The sequence below is a fragment of the Oncorhynchus gorbuscha genome, linkage group LG07, assembly GCF_021184085.1.
Source record: "Oncorhynchus gorbuscha isolate QuinsamMale2020 ecotype Even-year linkage group LG07, OgorEven_v1.0, whole genome shotgun sequence".
In the NCBI taxonomy this organism is placed as follows: domain Eukaryota; kingdom Metazoa; phylum Chordata; class Actinopteri; order Salmoniformes; family Salmonidae; genus Oncorhynchus; species Oncorhynchus gorbuscha.
In genome coordinates this window covers 61,253,700-61,280,337 of record NC_060179.1, presented here as the reverse complement: position 1 = coordinate 61,280,337, position 26,638 = coordinate 61,253,700, and the positions used below count along the sequence as shown (strand labels likewise).

General features: G+C 42.4%; 2 protein-coding genes across 5 annotated transcripts; both read right to left on the bottom strand.

Annotated features, from left to right (window-relative positions):
- Positions 1-22: 22 nt before the first annotated feature.
- Positions 23-16,885, bottom strand: LOC124040159 (transmembrane protein 184B-like). Of its 4 annotated transcripts, none has more exons than XM_046357065.1 (10): positions 16,482-16,884; positions 16,284-16,360; positions 12,076-12,315; positions 8,331-8,496; positions 4,116-4,206; positions 3,875-4,042; positions 3,492-3,661; positions 3,096-3,296; positions 2,597-2,623; positions 23-2,315 (listed from the first exon to the last, which is right to left on the bottom strand). In XM_046357065.1, exons 3-10 carry the CDS (start codon positions 12,313-12,315, stop codon positions 2,086-2,088), a joined length of 1,293 nt encoding a protein of 430 aa, XP_046213021.1. In that variant the 5' UTR covers positions 16,284-16,360; positions 16,482-16,884; the 3' UTR covers positions 23-2,085. The 4 variants fall into 4 exon arrangements, with proteins under 4 accessions (XP_046213021.1, XP_046213022.1, XP_046213023.1 ...); XM_046357066.1 differs by having other exon boundaries at positions 16,284-16,332; XM_046357067.1 differs by lacking the exon at positions 16,284-16,360 and having other exon boundaries at positions 16,482-16,885.
- Positions 16,886-17,326: 441 nt separating this feature from the next.
- LOC124040158 (casein kinase I-like) lies at positions 17,327-25,820 on the bottom strand. The gene is made up of 11 exons (XM_046357064.1): positions 25,517-25,820; positions 23,781-23,881; positions 23,142-23,252; positions 22,778-22,926; positions 22,342-22,570; positions 21,755-21,925; positions 21,041-21,189; positions 20,522-20,789; positions 19,772-19,911; positions 19,507-19,570; positions 17,327-19,299 (listed from the first exon to the last, which is right to left on the bottom strand). The coding sequence occupies exons 2-10, from the start codon at positions 23,854-23,856 to the stop codon at positions 19,538-19,540; spliced, it is 1,326 nt and encodes a 441-aa protein (XP_046213020.1). The 5' UTR covers positions 23,857-23,881; positions 25,517-25,820; the 3' UTR covers positions 17,327-19,299; positions 19,507-19,537.
- Between the last annotated feature and the right edge of the window lie 818 nt (positions 25,821-26,638).

The following is a 26,638-nucleotide window of genomic DNA, read 5'->3' as shown; positions in this document are numbered from 1 at the left end:
TTTAATATGAAATAGAATAATATGACAAGACTAAATATCTTTATTTTGTTTCATTTAGACTACAAATAGGAGCATATCAGCAGCTTTGACAAAATACAAAAGAACTAGACAAAAGAAAGCAGTCATCAAAAACATTTTCTAAATGGTTTATGGAGCGACAGTACAAAACTAAGCCTTTTTAAATCAGAGTTTTACATCATTGACATTATTACATCAACATCACTAAATATTTCTCCAGTATATCATTTCAAACTGTATGTACATCATCTTATGTCTAGCAATAATAGTCTTATACATCTCAAAATACACCCTAGGCCTAGATAAAGAGAGCGCAGAGAGAGAAGATATCAGAAAAAGAAGAACTGGAGAATGAAATGGTCTTGTGGTGACTTTCTCTTTGTACCAGAAACTGGAAATGTTTGGGGATGAGGCCAAACCCTCATAATTTATTCAACATGGCAAAGGATTCAACAGAATGCTACAGTAGACAAACCATAATAAGTGTAGTTCCATAACACGGTACATACTGGCCAGAACAATATAAATAACGCAGACATTCTGACTATACTTTAATGGGAAATATTGACACCCCGAATAGTTACTAGCCACTCTGGATAATGTCTTGCCTACATGTATAGGGCCTAGCTCTCTCACACACAGTATAAGTTGAGGGAGGGGTCAGCATAGACTGAGGCTGGGACTCCACTAAGATAAAGCATTCCTTTCTCTAGCAGACAGAATGTGTAGGCTACAAACATAATGTGTGACCATGATCGGTCTGTGTTTGATAGATAAGGGTGTGTGTGTCTATAAATTGACCAAATATAAGACTCCTTGCTGCTCTCTGGTGGCAGGATTGTGCTTGGAGCAGCAGTGACTCACTATGACTTTACTGTATAATGGCAGCCTGTCCGTATGACTCACTACAATAACCTCAAAGCTAAACTATGTATAACGCAATACCTTTTCTCTGTAAGCACTTAACGTCCACTTCTGTGTAATGGAAACTTTTATACGACACTAAAAGTGAGTCTAAAATTGACCCACACTTCATTACAAAGCTGAATCTTTTGTTGTTGTTTTTGCATCCAGTTACACTTTTTTGCCTGAGATTGTCTAACTGGAATTGTAAGTATTTAAAAATAGCATTTACCTATATTCCTGCGGTGTCTACATACTCTGATCGCACAGATATCACTAAAGGCGTTTTTCCTAACATACATTAGAGGCCAGGAGAGGTCGGTTGGCAGAATGAGCCTTGCTGGATTAGAGCATGGCCTAATCCTCACCATACGAATAATGCCCCAATTACAACAGTATAATCCAGACTACCACGCTGCTCGATTGCCCTCACCCTGCCTGTCTGCTATACACTGGAACAGGTCTCTCTTCATCTGTAATCTGATCAAGTGCTGTCCAACCAACCACTATCCCTGCCCTCCCCTCACATCCCCTGTCCCTAGTGAATCAATGACAACACCACCATTCTCCAGTCCACAGAGCTGCTTCTGCCCTAAACCACCCCCTCACACCGTCCATTTAAAACCCACTGTAAACATGGCCACCACAGAGATCTGAGAATGGCCTGGTCTTAAAACTAAAAACCAATAAGCCACACATTGCTAGAGTACTCTAATATCAATCTGGTATGGGCCGTCTTCTTCAGGGGATGTTAGCTAATAAGCACACAAACTTTTTAACCATACAATCCATTTTATCCAAACCACAAATAAAATCTCTAATAAGTGTACAATTCTGTCTCAGAAAATCCTCAAATTCCTATAAAGGTTTTTTTCTAGACAATGGTTTCAATCAAAATGTACCTCAGCATGTTCCCACTAAGTGTGTGCTCTATCAATAGTTCCTTTATAGTCCTGATTTTGTGCAAATAGTATGTGTATAGTAGAGCATATTAAAATGGACTAGGCTAAGTCACATGGTCCTGTATTGACGTACCAACCCCTAACCCACCTTACATCCCCTGCCAATCCTCCATAAGACATGTACTACATGAGGAAGACCAGGGTAGTACCTTACCGCAACAGTCAGTAAAGAGGTGATTGGCTGGGATTGGTGAGTGTTAACTTAGAACTCATCGTCCGAGCTGAGCAGCAGAGTCTTCTCATTGTCGCGGGTGCTGATGGTGCTGTGTGTGCGGGACACAGGTGGGGCAGAGTGACCCTGTTCCAGGGTGGACTGCTGGGTGTACTGCTGGTAGGCCGGGGAGAAGTTATGGATAGCATCCTGGACCATGTCTCCAGGGTTCATTGTCTCCTTCAGGCTGCTGGAGATGCTCTTCATGGGGGCACAGCGACCTGGGAGAAGGGGGGTGGAGGAAAAGACAATATATAAAATATTTTTAAAAGGTCAAGTAAGAGTTGTGTAGTAATTGTGAATAATGTGAAACCTAAACAGTGGAAAATCACCTTTGTAAGCTTGCTACAGTGAATGTAAAAACAGCAACAATAACAACCACTGGTTTCACAGAAAGCAACATTTCATTCAAAGACAAAAGGAGCACAACATTGAACATAGGATTGTAAAAAGTAGAAAGAACCATAAAAATGGTGAAGAAACAAATCAGTGGTAGACCTACCATACTCTCCATATATAGGAACTGGGCCTTGATAACGCAGCATGGGGAAAGAGAAAGACAAAAGGGACAAGGATATGGAAGGAAGACAGACAAAATGACCCAGAGAATACGAAGAGGGATGACCAATGAACCAAGGAGGGAGTTTTTTTTTAAAGAACGAGGAAAAGGAGGTATTCCAAAACCAAAGATGAATGGGAGGAGATAAAGGAAACAAAGATTTGAAAAAGTGCCACAACATAGGAAGTACAGGGTTACGGCGAGGAGGAGGACAAAGTGGGAAATGTATGTTGACAAGGGAATAGAGGGAAAGGGAGTATGAGTCAGTGAAAAGAGAAGACGTGATCATATTATCTAGAGAAGTTCTGCAAAGATACTATACCATATGAGTACCATGAGCTGGACCAATGTCGAGTAGGTTCAGTTAAATAAAGGTTCAATGAAATATTTGTATTCATTTGTCACCACAGTATATAATACAGCTAAAACTCAGTCTCCTTACCCTGAGAGAGAGAGTCCAGCCTCTTGTCCATGTAGACCTTGTATGTGAAGGCATGACGCAGGGCCAGGGAGGCAAAGAACATCTCGATGCAGACGATGAAGTTCTGGTAACCGGCGGCAACCGTTCCCTCTCCCACTGACACCTCGGGTGAGTTGATTTTGGGGATGGCCCCACACTTCTCTAGGATGGCCAGCAACATGCCTGATGGTAAATAAACATATGTGGAGAATGACTACAGTACTATAGTATAATGATATTGACTTGGCAAGTAATATGATATGAATGACATTACTCATATTCAAATTGCCTACAGTGCTTCAATGACCTAAACATGTATATCTGTATTTAGATGTTTTAGTGTGTGTGTGTGTGTGTGTGTTTATTTGTGCTTCTCACCCTGCCAGAAAGAGAGGAATATGACAGATTTGACCATGAAGAATTTGAGCAAGGGTCTGTAGGGGCTGAGCAGATCCCGGGTGGAGAAATAGAAGAGGAAGAGGGCGTAGAGAGACAGGCTGACTGAGATGTTGTAGACGATGGACACATACAAGTACCCACTGTTCACACTAGGAGGACAGACAGGGACAAGACTGTTGATTAGATTTAAGAGTAAACCAACATTAGGACAAATCTGTATCACTGGATTTGCAACCATCTACACAGAAGCACCGCATCTTTTTGGTAATCAAAGTCTTTTAATATAAAATAGATGTATACATCTTATAACATTTTATTGTATGAGATATTCAACAATTGCATAATAAGAAGCAGTGGCTTACTTGAAGTCTCCATCACGGTACTTTCCAAAGGCCTGCAGGATGACTGTGACCACAGCCATGAGGGGTTTGATCACACAGAACTGTAGCGTGGCCTGCTTACAGAACCGCAGGAACCCAATGGAGTAACTCCTCCCCCAGAGACAGCACGTACCATACATACAACTGGACCTGGGGACGCAGGAAAACGCTTGTTAAATACATGTTGAACACACACACACAGAGAGTGGAAGAAGAGACTCACTCGATAGGTTTTCCTCTGATCTCAGCCATGATGGCGCTCTCTCCTCCCAGGTACTCATAACACAGGCTCAGGAAGTTATAGATGACAAACGCTGCACAGGAGAGACACACACACAGTCAATAAAGGACCGTTTAAGAAGTTAGCTCCTCAGACATATGTTTTACATCTATTTATTGTGTACAGTATATTAACCACCTAATATGGACATGGAAAAAGATCTAAAACCCAGCACTCTTCCATTACCCCAAGAGACAAGATAAGCCAATGACTGTCATATCAAAGGCAATGGGAAAAAAGGCAACAAACATCAGACCACCCAGCCACTCGTTGACTTCCCGTGCTGAGTTGTCACAGACCCAAGGGAGGCCTCTACTTCCTGTCCACAGGAGATGTGTTGTTCTAACTACTTGATGAGACCAGACACTCATAGAATTACACTAAACAAAAAATTATAAAAACACAACATACAACAATTTCAACAATTTGACTGAGTTACAGATCCTATAAGGAAATCAGTCAATTAAAATAAATTTATTAGGCCCGAATCTATGGATTTCACATGACTGTGCAGGGGCGTGAGGCCAGTTGGACGTGGCTTATAGTAGAGAAATGAACATGACATTTTCTGGCAACAGCCCTGGTGGACATTCCTACAGTCAGCACGCCAATTGCACGCTCCCTCAAAACTTGAGACATCTGTGGCATTGTGTTTGTTGTGTGACAACTGCACATTTTTTAAAGTGGCCTTTTATTGTCCCCAGCACCTGTGTAATAATCATGCTGTTTAATCAGCTTCTTGATATGCCACACCTGTCAGGTGGATGGATTGTCATGGAAAAGGAAAGTTGCTCACTAACAGGGATGTAAACACATTGGTCCTCAAAATTTGAGAGAAATAAGCTTTTTGTGCGTATGGGACATTTCTGGGATCTTTTATTTCAGCTCATGAAAAATGGGACCAACACTTTACATGTTGCGTTTATATTTTTGTTCAGTATAATCAAGATACTAAAGCTTATAGGATCTCTGTGCATACTGCACAGACCCACTGAGCTATAAATCATCGGAGTGGCCTGCCAGCACTACTAGCAATGGCACTACTAGCAGTGTCTGCCCTCCTTGGGGAGTGATAAATGTCATGTCTTTAGACCAGTCATACTAGAGCAGGTGGCAGTGACTTTGCAGTCTGTGTTCCGGATGTGCACGTTCTGTTCTACGCAGTGTGTGTGTCTGCAGTGTGACTGATGGGCTGTGTCAGGTCAATAAAGCAGGAAGGGATTACCAACTCTCACTACACCAGGTGCTCTATGAAACTGTATAGTCACACAGTGTATTTGCACGCACGCATACCCCCCACACAAACTCGCTTTATTCTTAAGGAACAACAATAAACACATATGGATGTGCTTTATTCTCACCTTTGACAGACATCCTACAGTATGCATCCAATAGCATGTCTGTGGCCTACAGTACCAGGCAAAGGTTTGGACACACCAACTCATTATTCTAGGGTTTTTCTTTATTTGTACTTTTTTCTACATTGTAGAATAATAGTGATGACATCAAAACTATAAAATAACACCTATGGAATCATGTAGTATCCAAAAAAAGTGTTAAACAAATCAAAATATATTTCATATTTGAGATTCTTCAAAGTAGCCACCCTTTGCCTTGATGACAGCTTTGCACACTCTTAATATTCTCTCAACCAGCATCACCTGGAATGCTTTCCCAACAGCCTTGAAGGAGTTCCCACATGTGCTGAGCACTTGTTGGCTGTTTTTCCTTTACTCTGCGGTCAAACTCATCCCAAACCATCTCAATTGGGTTGAGTTCAGGTGATTGTGGAGGCCAGGTCATCTGATGCAGCACTCCATCACTTTCCTTCTTTGTCAAATAGCCCTTACACAGCCTGGAGGTGTGTTGGGTCATTGTCCTGTTGAAAAAAAATGATGTCCCACTAAGCCCAAACCAGATGGGAAGGTGTATCACTGCAGACTGCTGTGGTAGCCATGCTGGTTAAGTGTGCCTTGACTTCTAAATAAATCACAGACAGTGTCACCAGCAAAGCACCCCCACACCACCTCCTCCATGCTTCAACTCTGAGAACCACAAATGCAGAGATCATCCGTTCACCTACTCTGAGTCTCACAAAGACATGGCAGTTGGTAACAAAAATCTCTCATTTGGACTCATCAGACCAAAGGACATATTTCCACCAGTCTAATGTCCATTGCTAAGCAATTCTCTTCTTTTGTAGTAGTGGTTTCTTTGCAGCAATATGACCATGAAGGCCTGATTCAAGCAGTCTCCTCTGAACAGTTGATGTTGAGATGTGTCTGTTACTTGAACTCTGTGAAGCATTTATTTGGGCCACAATTTCTGAGGCTGGTAACTCTAAATGAACTTATCCTCTGCAGCAGAGGTAACTCTGGGTCTTCCTTTCCTGTGGCTGTCTTCATGAGAGACAGTTTCATCATAGCGCTTGATAGTTTTTGAGACTGCACTTGAAGAAACTTTCATAGTTCTTGAAATGATCCGTATTGTCTGACCTTCATGTCTTAAAGTAATGATGGACCGTCGTTTCTCTTTGCTTATTTGAGCCGTTCTTGCCATAATATGGACTTGGTATTTTACCAAATAGGGCTAATGTCTGTATACCACCCCTACCTTGTCACAACACAACTGATTGGTTGAAATGATTTAAGATGGAAAGAAATTCCATTAATTAACTTTTAACAAGGCACACCTGTTAATCTAAATGCATTCCAACTGACTAGCTCATGAAGCTGGTTGAGAGAATGCCAAGAGAGTGCAAAGCTGTCATCAAGGCAAAGGGTGGCTACTTCGAGGAATCTCAAATATAAAATATATTTTGATTTGTTTAAAACTTTGATTTCATACGTGTTATATCATAGTTTTGTTGTCTTCACTATTATTCTACAATGTAGAATATAGTAAAAATAAAGAAAAACCCTGGAATGAGTAGGTGTGTCCAGACGTTTGACTGCTACTGTATGTGTCTGTCTGTATTGCATCAAGGTGACTAGTATGACTGAGATGAGGAAAGGTCCAACCCTGAGGCACTCACTGTATGACTAATACACGATACACCATTATACTCTCTATTAACCCCTGAAGGGAGATTCTAAAGTTCTCATTCCCTGCTCAGCAGTTCTGTGAGAGTGTGTGTTGTGTGTGTAATTGAACCAGTAAGCGAGTGTGTTGGTGTATACCATATGGGAGGGTATGTTGGTGACTTGTAACGTTAAGTGAGGGTGTGTGTGACTGTGTAGTGAGTGATGGTACTTGCATGAGAATGTGTGGGAGTGTGTGTTACAGTGTACAGCTCTATATTTAGCCTGTACACCCAGGGGAACAGAGCTGCTGTGAGATCCCATTTGCCAAACACACCTTCTCTGCAGCAAAAGCACTGGCATCAGCTATTCTGTCATCTCTCTCCATCACTCACACCCTGTCTCTCACCCGCTTTCTCACTCTCATCATCACCCTCACTCTCCGTTTGTCTCTGCAGCACAGCTCTACTAACACATGCACAGACAGACAGACCCATAGACATTAAGGAACAGAACCGACCTGGGGTGACACCACATTACACACACTAGACCAGACTAGCCCACACAGACCAAATTCATAGATAACAGAGTACCATTATCTAGAAGTTAAAAGGTATTTTACAAGTAATTAGGCCTTTATAAAATGTGCGATATTCACCATCCTTGTGAGTAGGAATATTGCATAAGCCATATCAGATAAATAGCTGACTCGGTCTTCTGTTCTCTGTGTGTGTACCAGCATGTTTGGGTGAGACCTCATCATTAGGGCTGCCTTGTGCAGTGAACACGGTTGCTATGCAACAGGTTCTTCCTACCCAGAAATCTGGGCAGGCCCCAAAACAACAAGCGGCAGCACAGAGGCAGATCAGCAGTTCGCCATCTGTCCATGGAGCCGCACCATGACTCCCACACACTGGTAAACAACACGCACGCACACGCGCACACACACCCTTGTGGATTAGATAAACAGCCACATGTGTGGACATTGGAGGCCAAAGACAGCCTGCCCAGGGTGCAAAACTGATTGAAAAGACATCTTTTCAACCAGTTTGGCTCACTGGGTGAGGAAGTATCACAACAAAGCTGATCGGCATGGTAAAGCCATTCATTTCTGTTCAACTCATGTGTAGTCTCTTACCCTCGTAGCAGTCCCGGACGGTGTCAAAGTAGACGTAGTACTCCTCGTTAGTGAAGAAGAGGAGGCTGAGCCAGGAGTCAAAAGCATAGATGGGCACGATGAAGAGAATCCGCACAATGTGTCTCTGCTCATTAGGAGAACTGTAGTACCGCAGGTGCATGTAGATCTGAGAGGGCGAGAGAGAAGCAAAGATGGATGGAAAGGAGATTATATATATAAATGAGAGAAGCAAATAGAGGGGGATAGAGTTGAATGTTTACATCAATTTCTATTGTCCCATTTTACAAGACACAAAAGCAGCATTGCATACTTTCTAAACCTGTTACTAATTAACATCCTGCCTCTGAGGGAGACAGAAATGGGAGTGAGAGCAGTGGGAATTCACAGAAGAACACAGTGATGCCTACACCACAGAGATCCTATTCAATTAGAGGGACTAGGTCATAAACCCTCCAACTTTCCAAAATGGGGCAAAATGGCAGCCATCTTGGTCAGGTAGAAATTCAAAATGAGTCTAATTGGAATGAATGACAGTAGTGGCATAGTTGATGCTTTTCCTGCTTTTACTTATGCAGGAAAACTAAAGTATGTGATGCATCTGAAAATGTGTAATGGAATTATATTCAACCTAAAATACTATCATACACAGTGTAGAAAACACTAGAAACACCTGCTCTTTCCATGACACAGGTGAATCCAGGTGAAAGCTATGATCCCTTATGAATGTCACTTGTTAAATCCACAGTCTAGATGAAGGGGAGGAGACAGGTTATGTGTATGTGTGCCATTCAGAGGGTGAATGGGTAAGACAACATTTAAGTGCCTCTGAACGGATTATGGAAGTTGTTGCCAGGCGCACAGGTTTGAGTGTGTCAAGAACTGCAACGCTGCTGGGTTTTTCACGCTCAACATTTTCCCGTGTGTATCAAGAATGGTCCACCACCCAAAGGACATCCAGCCAACTTGAAAACTGTGGGAAGCATTGGAGTCAACATGGGCTAGCTCCCCTGTGGAACGATTTCAACACCTTGTCGAGTCCATGCCCCGACTGTTCTGAGGGCAAAAGGGAGTGCAACTCAATATTAGGAAGGTGTCCCTAATGTTTTGTACACTAAGTGTAAAATTATAAATACAGGTTTTATACATATTTTCTGTATAAATATCCTCGAAAATATATGTAAACAGACCATAAATGTCTCAAATGTTGTTTTCTTGGAAAGCTGTGAGTGCTATTATACACTGCTCAAAAAAATAAAGGGAACACTTAAACAACACAATGTAACTCCAAGTCAATCACACTTCTGTGAAATCAAACTGTCCACTTAGGAAGCAACACTGATTGACAATAAATTTCACATGCTGTTGTGCAAATGGAATAGACAACAGGTGGAAATTATAAGTGTAACGGATGTGAAACGCTAGCTTAGTTAGCAGTGGTGCGCGCTAAATAGTGTTTCAATCGGTGACGTCACTTGCTCTGAGACCTTGAAGTAGTGGTTCCCCTTGCCCTGCAAGGGCCGTGGCTTTTGTGGAGTGATGGGTAACGATGCTTCGTGGGTGACTGTTGTTGATGTGTGCAGAGGGTCCCTGGTTCGCGCCCGGGTATGGGCGAGGGGACGGTCTAAAGTTATGCTGTTATAGGCAATTAGCAAGACACCCCCAATAAAGGAGTGGTTCTGCAGGTGGTGACCACAGACCACTTCTCAGTTCCTATGCTTCCTGGCTGATGTTTTGGTCACTTTTGAATGCTGGCGGTGCTTTCACTCTAGTGGTAGCATGAGACGGAGTCTACAACCCACACAAGTGGCTCAGGTAGTGCAGCACATCCAGGATGGCACATCAATGCGAGCTGTGGCAAGAAGGTTTGCTGTGTCTGTCAGTGTAGTGTCCAGAGCATGGAGGCGCTACCAGGAGACAGGCCAGTACATCAGGAGACGTGGAGGCCGTAAGAGGGCAACAACCCAGCAGCAGGACCGCTACCTCCGCCTTTGTGCAAGGAGGAGCAGGAGGAGCACTGCCAGAGCCCTGCAAAATGACCTCCAGCAGGCCACAAATGTGCATGTGTCTGCTGAAACGGTCATGTGTCCGCTGAAATAGACTCCATGAGGGTGGTTTGAGGGCCCGACGTCCACAGGTGGGGGTTGTGCTTACAGCCCAACACCGTGCAGGACGTTTGGCATTTGACAGAGATCACCGAGATTGGCAAGTTTGCCACTGGCGCCCTGTGCTCTTCACAGATGAAAGCAGGTTCACACTGAGCACATGACAGACGTGACAGAGTCTGGAGATGCCGTGGAGAACGTTCTGCTGCCTGCAACATCCTCCAGCATGACCGGTTTGGCGGTGGGTCAGTCATGGTGTGATGTGGCATTTCTTTGGGGGGGCCGCACAGCCCTCCATATGCTCGCCAGAGATAGCCTGACGGCCATTAGGTACCGAGGTGAGATCCTCAGACCCCTTGTGAGACCATATGCTGGTGCGGTTGGCCCTGGGTTCCTCCAAATGCAAGACAATGCTAGACCTCATGTGGCTGGAGTGTGTCAGCAGTTCCTGCAAGAGGAAGGCATTGATGCTATGGACTGACCCGCCCGTTCCCCAGACCTGAATCCAATTGAGCACATATGGGACATCATGTCTCGCGCCATCCACCAACGCCACGTTACACCACACTGTCCAGGAGTTGGCGGGTGCTTTAGTCCAGGTCTGGGAAGAGATCCCTTAGGAGACCATCCGCCACCTCATTAGGAGCATGCCCAAGCATTATAGGGAGGTCATACAGGCACGTGGAGGCCACAGACATTACTGAGCCTCATTTTGACTTGTTTTAAGGACATTACATCAAAGTTGGATCAGCCTGTAGTGTGGTTTTCCACTTTAATTTTGAGTGTGACTATTGATCATTTTTGTGTGATTTTGTTGTCAGCACATTCAACAATGTAAAGAAAAAAGTATTTAATAAGAATATTTCATTCATTCAGATCTAGGATGTGTTATTTTAGTGTTCCCTTTATTTTTTTGAGCAGTGTATGATACAATGTCAATACTTTTTTGAGCCAGGCTATGGCTGTGGATTGACAGGATTGTTTGAATGGAATGTTGGCATATTGGCAGTTTATTAAAAAAAGATATGGAATCATTCCTCTAAAACAGTCTGGCTAGCTAACAGACATATCGTGCAGCTAAATTCTTCGCATTCATTGTTTTACACAATATCTTTTCACAACACTGGCAAACCTTGGTTGGCCAACTCCCTGACCAACATGGCTGATCTTTGGACCGCCATAAAAAAGGTTCATGTTCATTCTAGCATTCAAATTCCTAATTATATGGTCTACCCACCATCCTTGGCATCTTTTCAGTTTAGCCCCCTTTTCTCTACCCAAACAAAGAAGCCACCAGACATTCTCATTTCAGACAGTAGGACAGGGATTACCTTGCATAAGGTGGGTGCAGTTGTGTGTTGGGTTTTTCAGTTAAACAAACAGGGATTGTGTTGCTGCTAGGCAACCTATGCTCTCTGACTGAGCACTGAGCAGATGCATCTATTCCTCCAGAATCACCCCAGGTGGAACCTCTGGTTAAATAAGCTCCTCACACTGACAACACCTAGACCCCCGAGCCTGGGCATACCATTTGGAGATTCAATAGAAACTCTAAATGGTGTTCAGTTTTAGTGGAATGAGTGTGTTTTGAGATGTGGGGAAGTGTGCATCTGTGTGTGCATGTGTAATGTGTATTTTATTACCTGGTGACAGGTGAAGAGCAGGGCAGTCCAGACGAAGAAACCCGACACGGCCTGGGCAGCGGGGGTCATCAGGAAGGTGGGCTGGTCCAGGGTCAGCAGGGGGGTCTCTGGGAACCAGGAGATGTTGGGGCCCGGGGAGTCCATGGTGGGAGGGGGACCAGGGGCCCCACCCAGGGGGTATTCCTCTCCAACACCTAGTCGTTCAGACAGGGGCACGTCACGCCTCCACAGACGACTCATCTGGAGAAAAGGGTACAGAGAGAAAACACATCCTTTATGTCCACATTAATGATACCGTGCATAAACAGTGCAGACATTCAGTCTGATACTTTCCAGAGCATTATTGGAGATACTGTAACCATCAACCACAGCTGTCGATAATGTAATTTATGTTGATGAGAGCATCTGATAAAGGAAGAGCAGAGACAATGAGTCAGGTGTGTTGTACTGTTTACTGAATAGACTGATGGAATCAATAGATTCCAGAGTGGGGGGGGGGGATAACTGTATAATCTCTGATAGTCAAAACAATGTTTCCCCTTCCTAGGCTACTAACTGTATAGACAGCAGTGGCATGTGTTCATGGATGCCAAGGAAAGACAGGCTTCCAAAAAATATTGAACCCCCCCCAAAAATAAAGAATACATTATTTTGTCTCTCTGTTTAATAATTTTCCTTCAATTTGCAAGAGAATGAATGTTTCTCACAGGACAAAGCATCCGAGCAAGTGAAACAGTGCCCCTCTGTCTCTCTGCGTGTAGGCCATCTGATGCGGTCTGGTCCTAACGAGTATGACATTGTTGCCGCCTGTACCATTAAAAGCAAGGGAAGCCAGCAAGCATCTGACCGCCCTTGACAAAAAAAAGTAGAACATGTTTTGCCAATCAGCGTTGAGCTACACTGAGCGAGCTCAACTGTGGATGGTCCTGGTGCTCCCAAAAAAAAAAAAAAAAAGCCAGCTTGGATTTGGCGTCACTCCTATCAAATCCCATTAGGAGCAAACGTCATTGATAGAAAAATGTAATTGTTGTGTTGTTGTCCTCTGGCGGCAAGCTAGCCAGCTAGCTAAAATTGGCCCTTTCCTAAATTAGCCATGGATGGAGATAGGAATTTGGACATGGGGTTTTACTTAATTCTCCGTACTGACCAATGACTATAATGGCAATTCTGATCCAACTATGTCATACATTGTTGTGCCCCTGGCCTAAGAGGATGGAAGTTCAATATGTAGATAAATGATGAAGGCTAATGTTAACTAGCTAACGTTGCCCATGAATGCAAGTTAAGCTAGCTTGCAAGCATTTTAGCTAGGTAGCCTAGGACAACACTGTCATACAGTGTGTACTATATGACAGTGATAAACCATTTCATCAACATGAAAGAGAGGATGGCATTGGCATTTCTCTACAAGTATGGTGAGTCAACATGTTGTTCTACTTCCATGAACGCGCGCACACACACACACACAGAGAAATCAGAACCATGGACAACCACATAAATTGAAGTTGGAAGTTTACATACACTTCGGTTGGAGTCATTAAAACTAGTTTTTTTAACCACTCCACACATTTTTTGTTGACAAACTAGAGTTTTGGCAAGTCGGTTAGGACATCTACTTTGTGCATGACAAGTCAGTTTTCCAACAATTGTTTACAGACAGATTATTTCACTTAAAATGCACAGTATCCCAATTCCAGTTGGTCAGAAGTTTACATACACTAAGTTGACTGTGCCTTTAAACAGCTTCCAGAAATTCCAGAAAATGCCTCTTTGCTTGACATCATGGGAAAAGCAAAAGAAATCAGCAAAGACATCAGAAAAAAAATTGTAGAACTCCACAAGTCTGGTTCATCCTTGGGAGCAATTTCCAAACGCCTGAAGGTACCACATTCATCTGTACAAACAATAATACACAAGTAAAAACACCATGGGACCACGCAGCCGTTCTACCGCTCAGGAAGGAGACGCGTTCTGTCTCCTAGAGATTCATGTACGAAAATGCAAATCAATCACAGAGCAGCAAAGGACCTTGTGAAAATGCTGGAGGAAACAGGTACAAAAGTATCTATATCCACAGTGAAAATGAGTCTATCGACATAACATGAAAGGCCACTCAATAAGGAAGAAGCCACTGTTCCAAAACCGCCATAAAAATTGAAAAAAGACTACAGTTTGCAACTGCATATGGGGACAAATCTCGTACTTTTTGGAGAAATGTCCTCTGGTCTGATGAAACAAAAATAGAACTGTTTGGCCATAATAACCATCATTATGTTTGGAGGAAGAAGGGGGAGGCTTGCAAGCCGAAGAACATCATCCCTCCATGAAACACAGGGGTGGCAGCATCATGTTGTGGGGGTGCTTTGCTGCAGGAGGGACTGGTGCACTTCACAAAATAGATGGCATCATGAGGGAAGAAAAGTAGGTGGATATATTGAAGCAACATCAAGACATCAGTCAGGAAGTAAAACCTTGGTCGCAAATGGGTCTTCCAAATGGACAATGACCCCAAGCATACTTCCAAAGTTGTTGCAAAATGTCTTAAAGACAATAAAGTCAAGGTATTGGAGTGGCCATCACAAAGCCCTGACCTCAATCCTATAGAAAATGTGTGGGCAGAACTGAAAAGGCATGTGCGAGCAAGGAGGCCTTACAAACCTGAGTCAGTTACAACAGCTCAGGAGAAATGGACCAAAATTCACCCAACTTATTGTGGGAAGCTTGTGGAAGGCTACCTAAAACGTTTGACCCAAGTTAAACAATTTAAAGGCAATGCTACCAAATACTAATTGAGTGTATGTAAACTTCTGACCCACTGAGAATGTGATGAAATAAATAAAATCAGAAATAAATAAAATCATTCTCTCTACTATTATTCAGACATTTCACATTCTTAAAATAAAGTGGTGATCCTAACTGACCTAAGACAATTAATTTTTACTTGGATTAAATGTCAGGAATTCTCTCTCCAAAAACACTTACTTGAAGAACAGTGCAGACACAAAGTGTGGTAACAGATTGACGGCACAAACGGCACAAACTGTCATGCTGTTACCAAACTTTGCATCTGAACTGTCCTTGAAGTAAATGTGTTTTTGTTTTTAAAAAATCAGACATTTTTTAACGTTCTTGTGCATAGTGTTGTACGGTTTGGTTAACTAAAGTATTTTTCTATGGAAGAGGGAACAAACACAAGGAAAAGCCAAAAATGGCATCTGTAAACATTTCTATTTAGTCATTATGAATCCCTATTTCAAACAGAATTTAGTATCAGATATCCTGCTGGCATGTTTGTATCTGACACGCGATAACCTCAATGCCAGTTGTTGCTGTCATTGACATTATCATAGAACAAAAATAAGAAATACTGTCCACTTCAAAGGCCACACACAATAACACACACAGTGAGACTTAAAATAGCCCGCTGTGACTCAAAGCCTTTGTCAAGCAAAATCAGAGACAGCAACAGTGGACAGCATGTTAAAGGACATGTCTAAACTGACCTATCATATCATGGCTTGGCTGCCAAACCGCATAGCAAGTCATATTAACAGCAGCATGACAGACTGAGGCAGTATTATGTTGCTTCCACACACACAGGCATGCAAACACAGGTGTAATCCTGGGTCTCACTACACTAATGAAATTAAATGAATCCAATTACATTGATTATGAGACTTGTGTCTCTGACTGTGTGAGCGTTGGAGCTTGAGTCACATGAATGTCTATGAATGTGCATGTTTCTCTCTGTGTGTGATGGGGGTCATTTGTATTGGTTTGCAGAGAATCAGCTAATTAACATGTAGAATAGGGCTGGGTTGAATGCATCAACGGCAGACAGTAGGACAGACAGGGAGAGAGACACATGACTGGAATATGTGTGTGTTGGGGTTTGTGAGGAAGGTAATAATATTAAAAACGATCAAAAAAGGTTAAACGCTTTCAATACATAATCCATAACAAATGCTACTAACTTCAATTACTTGTCAGGTGAAAAAACATTTTTTTAAAGGTAAAACGATTAAATGAGATTAGGAAGATCGAGTGATTACCAGCAAACAGCAGCAACCATTCAAGCAAACCAGCAGAAAAACATTGTTTGCAGTAGAGAAACATATTAGCCACTAATGTAAGCAGAACTCGACACTGAATGTATGAATGACAGGGTGGTAAACAGGCGCATACTGTATATAGACCGTCACTCTCACCTTTGCAGTTGATTGTCGATATGTAAACTTGAATCAAGATGACGTCTGTCTGAAGAATGGATTTGGAGGGGAAAAAACTGAAACATACGTTTATTCTAATTATATTTTAAAGGGTAGACAACTAGAAACGATTGTTATTTTAGACATAACTTTAATCAGATTTATTTGCATTCAAACGAGCAAGTAAAATAATTTTACCTTTCATCAATTGATGGTTTCTGAACAAACTTTAGTCGGCGAGTGCAGTTTTAAAGAAAGAAATGAGAGAAAATGTATTTAATTCCACAAAACTGCGATCGTTACTTCGACATCCATGTTTATTTTCCAGTCCTGCTCGATTGGAAATCTTTCAATTCTAACCAAGAGTTAAATCCGTTTTAAAAAATCTCAGTTTAAGGTTTTAATCTCATTTTAGTGTGCCTTGGTCTTTTCTTCATTCCGTTATGAACAAGACAGGTAAAATATCAGTTTTGTCCTGCTCTATAAACTCCGTCATTCCTTTCTCTCCTTTTTCCTACCTCGGCGTTTGTAACAGACCCTATCTTCTAGGATTAGCTACATTCGATCAACTCCGTTCGGTACTCTCCGTAGGTTCTCTCGAATGATATGTAGCCTGCTGTTTCCACCAATCACAGCCAATGAACACCGAGCACCAGGAAGTGGACAGAGTCGTGACAGAGAGGAGTTTATAATGACGAGATGCTCATGTCTCCACCCTAACAATGGGAGTCGTTGTCCAAAAGGCTCGAAGGCAGGCGACACGTTTACTGTAGGTCCAGAATAAACCCATTGAAAAGCTTTGGGTTTATATTGGACAATTTTGGCGAGCGAAATCTCTCGTTTTGCTTCTTTCTCTCTGGTTGTGATTTGTGGCAATGCGCATGTCTGATTTGAGTCGAATCGCATTTACGGGCTGATATTAGGGCAGTTTAGTTGTACATTATTTTCCATCCTAACAACGAATATAAGAATTGAAAATGTATCTAAGAACTATCAAAATGACTTCTAAAATAAATTATCCACACACACAACAGACAATATTATAAGTTGTGCATATCTTTATTGACTCATAAAATATAGCCCCCCACCCATGAATCAAAACGGTATGAACTAGCGCAGGCCTATTCGGTAAACTTTATCCACATCTGTCGTTTTTTGTTGCAATATTGCACGTAATGTACATCGTTGTATGTATCTATGTATTTATGCACTATATGTGGTGATGCTGTGCTGTTGAGTTTGAGATGCAACAAGACAACTTTATGGAATGGGACACAATACAATTATTATTATTAATTATTATTATACACAATATTGTTGTAATAAAATCTAAGCATGGTAAAGAAATGTACAAGATATCAGTGCACCCACACAACCATATATTCCATCTTTATTATTATCTGCCTGCTCAGGTGTAGGCCTACCTTACATTTGACTCCCTTTGCACCTAACCAAGCCCTCCTGCAGGTCAATAAATCTCTGTTACTACATTGACATCTTCAAAAAAACAACCTAGCACATTTTTGCTTTACACAAAAACATATTTAAAGAGATAAAAAAATATTTTAAAAAAAGTTATTGAGCATATAACTTTGAAATCCATCCTCTTCATTTCTCCCATGCTCCTCCTCGCATCGCCAGGATAATACGGCTTGTTTTCTTATTATCATAATAACCAAGAACGCAGGTATTGTTCAACATTATTCTCCCTTTTGCGAAGCCTGGCATGAGAGGTTAGTGTCTTGCCTTGACTTACCAGTTGACAAAAATACTTGAACAAAAACAATCAATTGATTAAATAACTAATTTCCTCCACAAAATGATAAGAAGTAACGGTCCTTTATTATATGGTCCACCATCATTTGAAGGGGCATTTTTAGCTCTTGGTTGTTGACAAATGTAATACAATACTGTGTTCACATACACCGCAGAGGGGAGTGGAACCTCAATGGAAATGTGTCAATAATCTTAACAGTAAGTGTTGTATAACCAAAATTTCCTAATTTAACGCTAGGTTAAAATCTACTCATAATTATTCTTATCCTGGAATTCCTAAACCGCGAAGACGTAAAGAGAAAATGGGTGACAGTCCATCTCTCTAAGTCTCCTACCATCCCCTTCCTCCTTTGACTCTTGGTCGGTCCTTGGCTTGCTAAAACCAAAAGTATGAAAAACAAACAGTAAGACAATAAGACATTGACATACACTGACTATATGCAAACCCACTTCTCTAAGCAATTCTGATTCAAACACTTCCACTTCTCTAAGCAACTCTGACGCAAAAACTTTCACATTAATTCACATTCACCTTTTCCCATTCCTGAACAACGTTTTACCACATCTCGTCCTATCTCTCTTTCTTTCATTTGCACCCAATTCCTCTCAACTGAGATCGTCTTGCCTACTAGTGAATAAATCCTTTTTGCTTGACCACAGGAAACCTCTGCTTTTGTTCTTGTTGTTGTTGATTATAAACAAACACCATTAGCAGTAGATGCAGCTGTCATAAATTGGACATTCAACGTGAGACAAACGGTTTAGACTGTGTTTTTTAAGCTACACATGAGCCCACACAACCACCTCAGCGGTGAAAACATCTAGAACAATCAGAGCTTGTCCGTTTTGCACTGACTTGTGCATGTTTTTATGCGCATTGAGCTTCTGAGAGACGTGTATGGTCCCACTGATCATATAGCCGGCGTAATGAGAGTGAACCAGGACAGTAGTACCGAAGTCTCATTCACCAGCCGAGGCAAAGGTCTTACAAGCCCGGGAAGCAAGCCTAGACCATGAGAGTGTCTTTAAGTTGTCAATCTTTCATCTTTTCACAATTTCTTCCAGTTAACTACAGTCATAGTGGACAGGAGTTCACTTCTCACACTTTCTTTCAAACCTTTGTTCCTTTCCTTTTTTTCTTCCATCTTTCATCCCTCTTCAGTGTAGTTGACCCACTCCTTTCTTTTTTTATCCAACAATTTCAAAAGTACTTGAGTAGGTATTTGATACAATGCCATGGCTGCAAAAAAAATATTAATATATTTACTTCACTTTTTACACACATTTGCAAAAAATGTCATTCAAGAAAGCATAAACATACTTAGGGCCAAATTCGAATTTGAGATCTGTGCATGCAACTCACTAGCATGAGTAAATCATGCAATGATGTTACAGGTTAGGGTTGGTCCATAGTTCACATAGTGTTGTCCCTCTGATGTGTCCTTACCTGCCAGTCCAGAGGGCCAGAGAGGAGCAGCTCACTTCCCCAGGTGTTCAAATGGCACACTGACCTGGTGGAGAGGAGAGGGGGTTAACAGAAAGCATAGGCTTAGTATAAGGTGCTGTGCATTCAACAAACATATTATACATTCACATACACAGGCAGACAAACTTCAATCCCTTTCAGAAGAGGAAGAGTGGGGGAGGAGTGGAGTTCACAATAGCAGAAAGAGAGAGCAAAATAGAGAGAGATACAATGGTAGGTAAATGACCTGTGATGTGGCGATGCGTGACTGGCCCATCTGTGCAGTGAGGTCAGAGGAGGAGATGTTGGCGGGGGCGCCACGGTGGAGCCTCATGGCCACCTTTCTCTCTCGCTCCGCACGGGACACGGCCTGTGGGGACCGGTTCCCTACACACACACACATTATTGGTCAAATGGAATCTAGTGCTGGGCTGGAACAAATGCCTGCACACCTTGAACTTTCCTCAAAGTTTCCTCAGCCAAGTCCAAACACAACAGATTCTTTAAGAGACTAGAGGGCTACAAACTGGAGTCATGAATTGAGCAAGTGGTTTAATTTACACACCCACCCTCGTGTTTATGCAGTAATATCTTGTCGACCTAATTACATTTACATTTAAGTCATTTAGCAGACGCTCTTATCCAGAGCGACTAACTAATGAAGTAAGTAAGTAATGAAGTAAGTAAAAACCTAAATAGTTGGTGCATAGATCTGAAATAGTCAGTAGTAGAAAAAGAGAAGGTCTGGACTCTTAGATTTGTTTTAGTCCAAATGGAATAAACATTTTGTTTGATATTTCACTTTCATTCTAAGAATGCAGACCTTTTCAACTACTGTTTGCCTCATTTACATTTACATTTAAGTCATTTAGCAGACGCTCTTCATGACTCACCTGACTGTGCGACTCCTCTGGAAGCAGGGTTACTGTCTGCCTCATGACTCACCTGACTGTGGGACTCCTCTGGAAGCAGGGTTACTGTCTGCCTCATGACTCACCTGACTGTGCGACTCCTCTGGAAGCAGGGTTAGAGGCTGCTGCATTGGGGCCATTTCTGATCCTGTCTACACCGCCCGGGGGGTTGCCGCCCGGGGGTAGGGCACGAGGTACCCTAGGTCCCCCGCCGATCCTCTCATCCCCCTCTTTTCCCTCTCTCCTCTCCCTCTCCCTCTCCCTCTCCCTCTCCCTCTCCCTCTCCCTCTCCCTCTCCCTCTCCCTCTCCCTCTCCCTCTCCCTCTCCCCATCCTCGGCTGTCCTGCTGGCCCCCTGAAGCAGAAAGATGTATGTTCAGGTTAGGAAGGTGCCAGGGATTCAAAATAAACTCATAGGGAACCACGTTTCTATAATCAACTATGTAAACATCATTTATTATACATTTATAATACACATGAAATCCACTAATGTATAATTGCATTTAAAATGAAAATGTAATGATAAATAAAGGTCAACAAAAATATATATTGTTAATAAATTATTAATAGTGTAATAATAATGGTTAATAGGGATGCAGTACTCACAAACTTGAGCATGTTCCAGTCAAAGACGTAGTCGTAGGAGAAGCCTTGTCTGTGGAACAGGTTTCTGAACAGTTGTCTCAGGTACGAGTAGTCCGGCTTGTCATCGAACCGCAGAGAGCGACAGAAGTTCAGGTAGGTGGAGAACTCAGCTGTGAATAGAGTGGGCGACAGAAAGACTCAGATATGGATAGAATGGGTGACAGAGAGACTCAGCTGTGGATAGAGTGGATGACAGAGAGACTCAGCTGTGGATAGAGTGGGTGACAGAGAGACTCAGCTGTGGATAGAGTGGATGACAGAGAGACTCAGCTGTGGATAGAGTGGGTGACAGAGAGACTCAGCTGTGGATAGAGTGGATGACAGAGAGACTCAGCTGTGGATAGAGTGGATGACAGAGAGACTCAGCTGTGGATAGAGTGGGTGACAGAGAGACTCAGCTGTGGATAGAGTGGGTGACAGAGAGACTCAGCTGTGGATAGAGTGGGTGACAGAGAGACTCAGCTGTGGATAGAGTGGGTGACAGAGAGACTCAGCTGTGGATAGAGTGGGTGACAGAGGGTAACCAAAGTGTCACCAAATACTTGGGTCAAATGCACATTCATTTAGCTTGGTGTTGAAAGACTACTTGAAGTGTGTTTCTAACAACACTAACACAAACACACTCATGGTTAGTGTTGTAAACCCAGGATAAAGAAACAGACTTTAGCTACTTACATGGGTATCCCTTGCAGAGCACCTCGATAGGGGTGGACATCTTCTTCTCACTGATGCGTTCGTACTTCTGCCTCTTGGTGGCGGCCTTGAGGCCCTGCCAGGGCAGAGAGCCCAGGTTGAAGTACATCAGGACGTAACCCAGAGACTCCAGGTCATCACGACGAGACTGCTCTGTAGAGAGAGGGAGGGGAGAAGAGTGGGGGGTTGTGGGGGGAGAGAGGAGACATGGAGAGAGGAGACACTATACTGATCTTATTTAGACACATAAAACAAAACAATAACGTGCATACCTTTAGAGGAGAGAAGAGGAGTATAGAGTAAAGGAAATTAGAGAAGAGGAGCATAGAGTAAAGGAAAGGAGGGAACAGGAGCATAGAGTAAAGGAAAGGAGAGACAGGGGAGTGAGGGAGGAAGAGAGAGGAGATGGAGAAGGGTCAATACTCCTACTGCAGTAGTTCTGTGAATCAACCCCTGATCAATACCGACGCAATCACGTAAAATCTATCGACTCTCTCACTACACACACAGCCGATGAAGGGTCAAACAAACGTTAACACACACGGTTAATATTACAATTAGTACTGTACCTATCCCCAGATGTGTGTTGATGGATGCATAGCGTGCCGTGCCGGTCAGGTTCTTGTTCTCGCGGTAGGGAATGTGCTGGTGTGTGCGGGCGTCGCGGTACTTCTTGGCCAGGCCAAAGTCAATGATGTACACCAGGTTGCCCTTCTTGCCCAGGCCCATCAGGAAGTTGTCAGGCTTCACATCTCTGTGGATGAAGTTCTTAGAGTGGATGTACTCAATACGGCTGATCTGGAGAGGAGAAAGGGAGTGGAGGAAGAGGGGGAAAGGAGAGAGGGAATGGTTGACTATCATTATCAGTTCCAGTTCTTGGTTAAAGCCAATAACGTTATATATAATCAAGGGGTATTCTTGCCAGCACAATAAAGCATATAGAGAAGCATATGATATGATATGATAAAAAGAGGTTTTGGAGGAGGAGGAGGAGGCGTGCTGTACCATCTGGTCAGCCAGCAGCAGGACAGTCTTGAGGCTGAACTTGCGGGAGCAGAAGTTGAACAGGTCCTCCAGACTGGGGCCTAGCAGCTCCATCACCATCACGTTGTAGTCTCCCTCTGCTCCACACCACTTTATGGATGGGATGCCCACTATAGGGAAGGGAAGGGAAGGGAGAGTGTGATTTATAAGCTAGTGTCACTTACTGTGGTTCGAACCCAGGTCCAGAGTAAGCCTTCTAAGTTAAAGCCTAGGCATTAGCTTGGAAAACTCATGCAAAACTTCAGGTTTCAGGTTAGGGTTTCCCAACATAGTCGCCCACTACCCCCACCCCTGACCACACCCTCTTGTCCTACTCCTCTCTCACCTCCTCCCTGCATCATCTTGTAGAACTTGCTCTCGATGTGGAGTTGTGGGTGTTTGGTCTTCACACATTCCAGCTTAATGGCCACCTCCTCACCAGTGGCGATGTTAATGCCTGACAGAGACACAGGAAGGGACACATACCATGACCACCTTTTTGATGATGCAATCACCATGGTCTACTCTGACACAGTCTTTTCTTTTTATGGCCAGCTTTGATGTGTTCAATGATGAAATGTGTTCGGACAGAATTTAAAAGGATACTTTGGGATTTTGGCAATGAAACCCCTTTATCTATCTCTAACTTCTAGTATGAAAGAAGTTATAGGTAGTTTCGCAGCCGAATGCTAACAAGCGTTAGCGCAATGCCTGGAAGTCTATGGTATCTACTAACATGCTAGCAGTTACCATAGACTTCCAGTCATTGTGCTAACACTAGTTAGCAACTTCCTTCAAACTGCACGCAGATACATAAAAATTGTATCCACAAGTTCATCTGACTGTGAAGAAGTAAATTAAAGTAGACAAAATCCTGAAGTATCCCTTTGAAGTTAGTATGGATGGCAGTCTGCTCTGGAATATGTTTATTTAGAGGTTTGTGAGAATAAGTAGAGTTAGAGCTACATTAAAACAAAGGTCCTACCCAGGTAAATGTCTCCAAAAGAGCCGCTCCCTATCTTCCTGCCGAGGCGGTACTTGTTCCCCACTCTCAGTTCCATGGTTACTGCTGTTCTTCCCAACTCACTGAGGGAGCAAACATACAGGAGGACATACATTTACATTTGAGTCATTCTTATCCAGAGTGACTTCCAGGAGCAATTAGGGTTAAGTGCCTTGCTCAAGGGCACGTCAATTAATTTATCACCTAGTTGGCTCAGGGATGCGAACCAGCGACCTTTCGGTTACTGGCCTAACGCTCTTAACTGCTAGGCTACCTGCTGCCCCCTGTTCTCAATCAAACTGTAGATCGATATAGCTGAAGGACGTTGTGACGCAACCCAGTTCCATCTCAATCTCATGGGGATCCAACTCAAATAATATGTTACGAAAGGGAGAATTGGTTACAAAATAAGAAACGAGACAAGAGAAGACTAAATGAAGACCAAGTCAGGGATGGAGAAAGAAGAAAACATTATTTAAGCCAAAATAATTGGAATGGGAGTGGAAAATAGTGTGTTTAAAATGTTGATTTAAAAAAAAGTTTTTTAACTTCTTATAAGAAAGTTGGATGATTTAACTATGGATTTGAAAAAGCTGTGTATTATGCCTCTCTGAGAGGGCATGTGCAGAGGAAAACTCAGTGTGCATCTGATTTAATAAATCCAGCACTTTGAACCAGCTGGCATCTCATACACTCCATCTCACTTCAAAGGAAACCAGCACATAAACAAATATTTAGAATAACCTCATCATTTCATAGTCCCAAATTAAATTAAGTGAAACACATTTTCTTCCAGTATGCAGCGTGCATGCTTTTCCCATCACAATACAGGAAGAGGTTTACTTTGGAAAATGGCTGTGATGGTGTTGAAATACAATACATAGAAAAGAGAGACTGATTATAAAGATGGTAAATATTTTTAATTTGCATTTATATTCATGCTCTGTAAGGGCAGTGCACTCAGGATGCCCTGCTGGTGTCTTGTCTGTAAAGGTTGGGAGCAGAGCAAAATAGAATGTGTAACAGACGAACACTAAACAGATGATTAAAAATGAACTAATAAAGTTAGAATATATTATATAATTATATTCTATTAAAAAATACATATTCTACAGTCGTACATAATGGCGGCGGATGAGATAGGATAAATCCCAACAGAGATAGAACATTTTGAAGCAAGGTAATGATAAATGACAGGAACTACATGCAATCTTACCATGATCATTTTACACTGTAAACCCGTCTCAGTTAAGGTCAAACTCGTGTTAATGAATGCATATACGAAACCGCTCACGTTTGTGTTAGGTAAGTAGCCTACCCTATAAGCCTATTACAAAATTGAGCCCTATTCTTGTAGCAAGGTTGTAGCGCTGCTCCATAGCAAGATGCCAGGGGCCACGTCATTTGCTGCAGATCTAAAATAGTAAATCATCCAGTCGACAGAGCTGGGAGGCTAGATTAAACCTATCCAAAAGTCTAATCAATATAATTAGACCTATATTAGACACATTCGAATTCACGTTCAGTGTTTATTGTCAATATTTGCACAAAGCCGCACCCTTGGCTTGGGAAAACCTTCTCGGTCGAGAAAAACCCTACGTCCCTACCTTCGGATTCTGACTCTCTTGCTTGGGTCCCTGTACAAACCCCAAACAGACAAACACAATTCCCCCTTATTTACCAATGGACCCGTGCCGTTCCTCCCCTCCGTTGCTCACCGTTTTTGATCAAGCTCTTCAGGGACTGCTGCCTTCCTTCCACCGAGGTGCTGATCAGAACGTTGTCATTCAAACAGCACCATGGACAGCGAAAGACGGCCGATGCGCTTGACGAACCATTCCTCACCGCCCTGCTGATCCTAATGTAAGCGTCCCGCGGTATACTCTGGTCTAGTCTGCACTGCGAATGACAGATATTTAGGTGTAAACTCAGAAATCCATCTATTCCTCTATCTCTCGTCTCAGTTACACCATTGACAATATCAATGATGTCATTCAGCACAGACCATAAGAAAATGCCCGGATTACCTTAAAGACACCGCGCGCCTCATGCAGCTGTTGTTCCACTGTTGTGAATGTCGTGAGTTGGAGCACTTTCCAAGGCTGCTATACTCAGTCTACTGAAGGTGTTGTTGTTTGTTGAGTCTAAAAAGACTGTAGGATCAGTCCCACTGTTGTCTAATTCTAATTAACGCATTTGTAACTTTACCTTTTAAAATTATTTGATGTCGTTTGATGTATTGGTTTTGTGAGGGATGCAATATGTTTACCAGGTTTATTTGCCAATAAGTAGTATGCTTAATAGTAGCCTATGCTTTAATTGAGCTTAACCTGTTGGCTCTCTTCAAAAGTAAAATATCATATTCCTGCTCAAATTCAGCAATTAAATATGATTCTTTACTTGGTAAATATTTTTCATGGCCTTTTTTCTAAAATAGTGAATTATTTCATTTTTCTTTCATTTTAATTCCTAAATCAGATTGAGCCTTTGCTGAGTACACCTCTGACACCTCTGCTGTTACTACAGTAGGTTCCAGCATAGGCCTCTCTAACCCAAGTCCTCTTTAAATATTCCATTTCTCCTTTTTTGAAATGTAACTCTTGCAGGATTGTTTGTTTGTTGTTGTTTCCATCGGCCCTGTGAGTTGTGCTGGCTGGAATTTTGTGGAGTACCAGCGTTAGCCTACTTTGATACTATACTAAAGCTAAAGAGGGTTGGAATAATGGAGAGGACAGTGTTTTGCTGTCACATGTGCATGATCTTTTAAATCAACAAAAATATGTCTAAAAGCAATTGTGACAGAAACAGGAAAATAGCTTCAAGAGCTTTGTTCAAATACT